The sequence below is a fragment of the Nicrophorus vespilloides genome, unplaced genomic scaffold (assembly GCF_001412225.1).
Source record: "Nicrophorus vespilloides isolate i.1.1-1 unplaced genomic scaffold, Nicve_v1.0, whole genome shotgun sequence".
NCBI classification, from domain to species: domain Eukaryota; kingdom Metazoa; phylum Arthropoda; class Insecta; order Coleoptera; family Silphidae; genus Nicrophorus; species Nicrophorus vespilloides.
The window spans coordinates 1-5,240 of record NW_017096266.1 but is presented as its reverse complement, the minus strand read 5'-3'; the positions used below and the strand labels follow the sequence as shown (position 1 = coordinate 5,240).

General features: G+C 39.5%; 1 protein-coding gene across 1 annotated transcript; it reads left to right on the top strand.

Annotated features, from left to right (window-relative positions):
* The first annotated feature begins 1,013 nt into the window (after positions 1-1,013).
* LOC108556469 (potassium voltage-gated channel protein eag) lies at positions 1,014-5,006 on the top strand. Its single transcript, XM_017912603.1, has 5 exons — positions 1,014-1,566; positions 1,628-2,051; positions 2,122-2,321; positions 2,381-2,633; positions 2,685-5,006. Exons 1-5 carry the CDS (start codon positions 1,171-1,173, stop codon positions 3,989-3,991), a joined length of 2,580 nt encoding a protein of 859 aa, XP_017768092.1. The 5' UTR covers positions 1,014-1,170; the 3' UTR covers positions 3,992-5,006.
* Positions 5,007-5,240: the final 234 nt, after the last annotated feature.

Below are 5,240 nucleotides of genomic sequence, written 5' to 3'. Positions count from 1 at the left end.
GTTGCTTCATGTTTGATATAATTACTTTAAAATTGGGACTTTCTTCGGCGTTTAATCGATTTCTGTTTTTCATTTTTATGTTCATTAGAGTGGAAAAGCTTGTTCACAAAATTAGGTTGTTGCAAATGCCAGCAATTTTTTTACCGCCTCCTCATGTGCAATTTTGAAAGCCTTTGCAGCCTTTGACAACCAAAAAGACGACAGTTTTGCTTTGGTCTCAAATTGAATACAGTATTGGATGGAAGTTCAAGAATTGCCTCTGCCAAACCTGGAGGTTCTTCTGGTATGTTAGTAATTTCTCATTTAAAAGGATCTACAAACCAATTCACAGTTTGTACATCAAGATCTGAAAAGTAGTCTGAGAACCGCTCTCTGAGTTTCGTAAGATGAAATTATAAAAATTTCCCTATTACCCAAAAAAAAAAATCATTTTTTACCCCATTTTGGATAATTTACCCCGGTTCCCCGACCGCTGCATTACAGTCTGATGGAATTAAGATTCTCAGAAATAAAAGTGTACATTTGTATGAACTTCGAGTACGTTGCTGTGATTAGATAAATTGAAAAGATTTACTTTAAAATATACATGAAAAAGTATGCTAGTTGGTTAAAGTCATGTACATGGCTAATACTTATTTGTTATTCTACCTTTGGAAGAAGGGCGTTTCATCTGCAAGATCCTTACATTATCGTGAAAATCGTTGCTAGAAAGAGTTCAAATAGTCCATTAGTGTCGCTTTAAAAGTCATTGTATACCATTTTTATTCTTTACTTGGTAGTGCACATACACGTATTCGTACACACAAACACACATGCATGCATTCAAATGAACCTGGGCACGTGTGTGCAAAAAGCGACTCACTTAAATTCCACTCCCCAAAAATGCCACCCTTCGGTTCCGCATTCATTTAGGCATGCGGAAAAAACCTAGGAACCGGCCGAGCGTTCCAGTTTCTTCCGTGACATTCGCCCATTCCATTACCGCACCGGCAGTAATTAATGCACGGCAGCACATAAAATAAAAGGAGCAGAGAAATATTACATCGAACCGGGTGGAAAAGAAATGCGTGGTCGCAGATTTATTAGGCTTTGATTTTGATTACGTCCTTCTCCTCATCGAACGATCAAATTATTTACACTGATTGTTTTCTTTTCTCTGTTTCATGTTAGATGATGAGCCTAAGTGCGGATATAATGCCGCAATACCGCCAAGAAGCTCCGAAGACACCGCCGCATATCTTACTGCACTACTGTGCTTTCAAGGCGATATGGGATTGGATCATCCTGTGTCTGACCTTTTACACCGCAATTATGGTACCGTATAATGTAGCCTTCAAGAATAAAACGTCGGAGGACGTATCTCTCCTCGTGGTGGATTCCATTGTGGATGTGATCTTTTTCATCGACATCGTTCTCAACTTCCACACGACGTTCGTGGGGCCAGGCGGTGAAGTCGTCTCCGATCCGAAAGTAATTCGCATGAACTACCTGAGAAGTTGGTTCATCATAGATTTGCTCAGCTGTCTGCCTTACGATGTCTTTAACGCATTTGACCATGACGAAGATGTATTTGCCGTCGAAATATCTCATTTCGTCCGTAGACTAATTCGATAATTTCGTGTTTTAGGGCATCGGAAGTCTGTTCAGTGCTCTCAAAGTTGTGCGCTTGTTAAGGTTAGGCCGTGTGGTCAGGAAGCTTGATAGATATCTGGAATACGGAGCGGCGATGCTCATCCTGTTGCTGTGCTTCTATATGCTCGTCGCCCATTGGCTTGCCTGCATTTGGTATTCCATCGGAAGGTCGGACGCTGACAACGGCGTTCAGTACAGCTGGCTATGGAAATTGGCTAATATCACTCAAAATCCTTACTCGTACATTTGGCCGAACGACTCTAATACGCCCGAATTGATTAATGGGCCTTCGAGGAAAACAATGTACGTCACGGCCCTTTACTTCACCATGACTTGCATGACTTCCGTTGGTTTTGGAAACGTCGCCGCCGAAACCGACAACGAGAGGATTTTTACTATTTGCATGATGATCATTGCTGGTGAATTAATTTATATATATTTCTAACTTAAATTAAACATATTTATTTTATGTGTTTTCTCTTTTTTTAGCACTTTTATACGCCACGATTTTTGGTCACGTTACTACGATAATACAGCAGATGACCAGTGCCACAGCCAAATATCATGATATGCTTAACAATGTGAGAGAATTCATGAAACTGCACGAAGTTCCGAAAGCCTTATCAGAACGAGTTATGGATTATGTGGTATCCACATGGGCAATGACTAAAGGACTCGACCAAGATAAGGTTGTTCCAGTATAAACTAAACTCGCCCAATATTGATTACAAACAAAAACTATTTTTAGGTTTTAAATTTTTGTCCGAAGGACATGAAAGCTGATATATGTGTACATCTGAATAGGAAGGTGTTCAATGAACATCCGGCTTTTAGGCTTGCATCGGACGGCTGCCTAAGAGCTTTAGCTATGCACTTTACAATGTCTCATTCGGCACCGGGCGATCTTCTTTATCATACAGGCGAATCCATAGATTCTCTATGTTTCATAGTCACCGGTTCATTAGAAGTCATACAAGACGATGAGGTTGTTGCAATTTTAGGTAATATCATTTCTATGATTTAAACTATTTTTCTAAATTTTCAAATTTCAGGTAAAGGTGACGTTTTCGGTGATTCTTTTTGGAAGGACAACGCTGTGGGCCAATCGGCTGCGAATGTGCGCGCATTGACTTATTGTGATTTACATACAATTAAGAGGGATAAACTGCTAGAGGTGTTGGATTTTTATCAGGCTTTTGCAAATAGTTTCGCTAGAAATTTAATTTTAACTTACAATCTGCGGCACCGACTGATATTCAGAAAGGTGGCGGATGTGAGGCGAGAAAAGGAATTGGCAGAACGTCGAAAAAACGAGCCGCAGCTGGATCAGAACCAAGATCACCTTGTGAGAAAGATCTTCTCGAAGTTCAGGAGAGATCGGGCTCAGCACACGCCTCCGCCACAGCCGGCGAGCGACGTGGAAAAGGGTGACGATAGTGAAAACAAGAATTTGGTGAGGGTGATGTCAACGACGAAATTGTCTTCGGTTGCTGAAAAAGACGACAATAATGCGACGGTTACAACGAAAGTTACACGACCCGCGACCAGGGCCAGTAAATGGGGAAGATTGTTGGGTTCGTCCAGTTTAGACTCTAGTTCGGACACGAATGCGGCACCTCCGTTTCAGAGGAGTCAAAGTGCGAAAGATGCATCAAAAGAACGGCCAAGCTCCTCTTCTTCGGGGAGTCCAGGCGGTCAGCCGTTGACTGGTTCTGGGAACAAAGTATTTCCTAAGCTTCAGAAAGTGTCGAACACTTCGAGTCCGGCGATCACGCGGCAAGACACGATAGAAGAAATCGTCGAATTTGAAACCCCGAAAAAGAGTTTAGGTTTAAGGAAAATGCAGAGCTACGACTGTGGTCTTAGGGATCCGGCTTCTATAAGTTTGTATCAAACGCCAATCGTTGATTCCATTGCACCAACCGAGTACAAAGAACTGTTGACGAATCTGATGGATTTCAAAGTTGACGTGAAACTGGAGATCCAAGGTTTGAAGCAGAAAATGGGTAGGATGGAGGAATTACTCTCTGAGCTTGTGACAAAACTGAATGGAGACAGTGGGCCTGGCTCGCCGAAACGCGAGGACAGAAAGTCTTCCTGTTCACCACCAACGGAGAGACCCACAGATTTCATATCTATCAAGCCATCCGATGGCGGCACCGGATTAGGGTCAATTATTTTAAAGAAAAGGAAATCAAAAATGCGGAACAAAGGTGCTGCTCCTCAAGTCCCAACGCCGCCCAGTAAATTGACCTCGCCGGATAGTGCAGCCACAAGTCCGGTCGAGAGCAAGACATCTTTAGATGAACCCGTGCAAACACCGTCCTCTAGGCCTACAAAAACATCTGAATTTCTTTAATATTTCTCGACTTTTAGCCCAAATTACATTCTCTCTTTTATTTCGTGTATTGTTAGTTAGGACGACCAGTTCCTTCTTTTCGTATCAGCCCTAACGATGTTCATTTATAATAGTTCCTCGTGCAATAAATTTCATATGAAAAGGTCACTGTAATTAATTAACAGTGGCCCCGAGCTCAGTAAAACGGAATTATGCAGCACGCATCAATAATTTTATCATATCTAGTTTATTGCGCGAATTCCATATTTAACTCCGTGAAATATTTTCCAACATACACATAGAGAGAGAGATCTGGTCGTTCCCTAGATGAAGCCTGCCATTTTACTCATACATACTTTACTTCGGGAAATTGCTTGGAATTAAACTGTACATATGAAAATATACCAAGTTTATATCGAAGTTTTATTATTTCTTTATAAGGATCGATCATGTAATCTGGCGTGGAACAATTTGTACGACCTCGTGAACATTCGACCCGTTTATTTGATTACTTATTTATTTGTTTGTAGCAGCATTAATACTTGTCGAATCACCAGCACTAAGGAATATGAATGCTTTCAACTTTATTTTTGATATTACCTGTATTACTTTCTGTTGTGACTTTTTGAAATGATGACGAATGATGATGTGTGCATGGTGAGATCATATAGCAATAATTTATTTACGTCGTTTGCAAAATACTATTTAGACAACACTCAATGAAATGAAAATAATGATAAAACTAAATGACTTGATGATGGGAGAAATCAAATTGCATTCAAGCGAGCATTCGTTGTAAATTTTTAAATACTTGCACATAGTAGTACTCTAACAGAACAGACGAAAATGATAAATAAACAACAAATAAAGAAAGAAAAAAGTTTTTACGAGTCGTGACTTACAAGTGAAAGAGGAAATGCAATGATGAGCTTTATTATCTCGCCTTCTTTTTCGACAAAACTGAACGGATACAATTTTTACTAATACGAATATCATTTACGGAATTTTCGTTTTACATTCGTTTTCATTTCACACAGTATCGTATTCAATTAGATTTTGTAAAAAAAGATATATGTTATAAAGATGTATATTGAATTTAAAAAAAAAAACTTTTATTTCACTTAATTTGAAAAATAAATAAAATACTCAAAAACATGGATTTTTAATATTGAATTTAATTTTAATCCCATAGATAAACCAGCGTATGGTAAATCTAGTGGATCAAAACGAGATCCGTAGCATATTCTGTATGAAATAGGTTGGAAACCGA

Excerpts from the sequence above, each read along its gene's own strand:
- LOC108556469 (XM_017912603.1), top strand. The coding sequence starts at position 1,171 with ATGATGAGCCTAAGTGCGGATATAATGCCGCAATACCGCCAAGAAGCT. Across the intron at positions 1,567-1,627 it reads CATTTGACCATGACGAAGAT|GGCATCGGAAGTCTGTTCAG; the intron begins GTATTTGCCGTC and ends TTCGTGTTTTAG. Across the intron at positions 2,052-2,121 it reads TTGCATGATGATCATTGCTG|CACTTTTATACGCCACGATT; the intron begins GTGAATTAATTT and ends CTCTTTTTTTAG.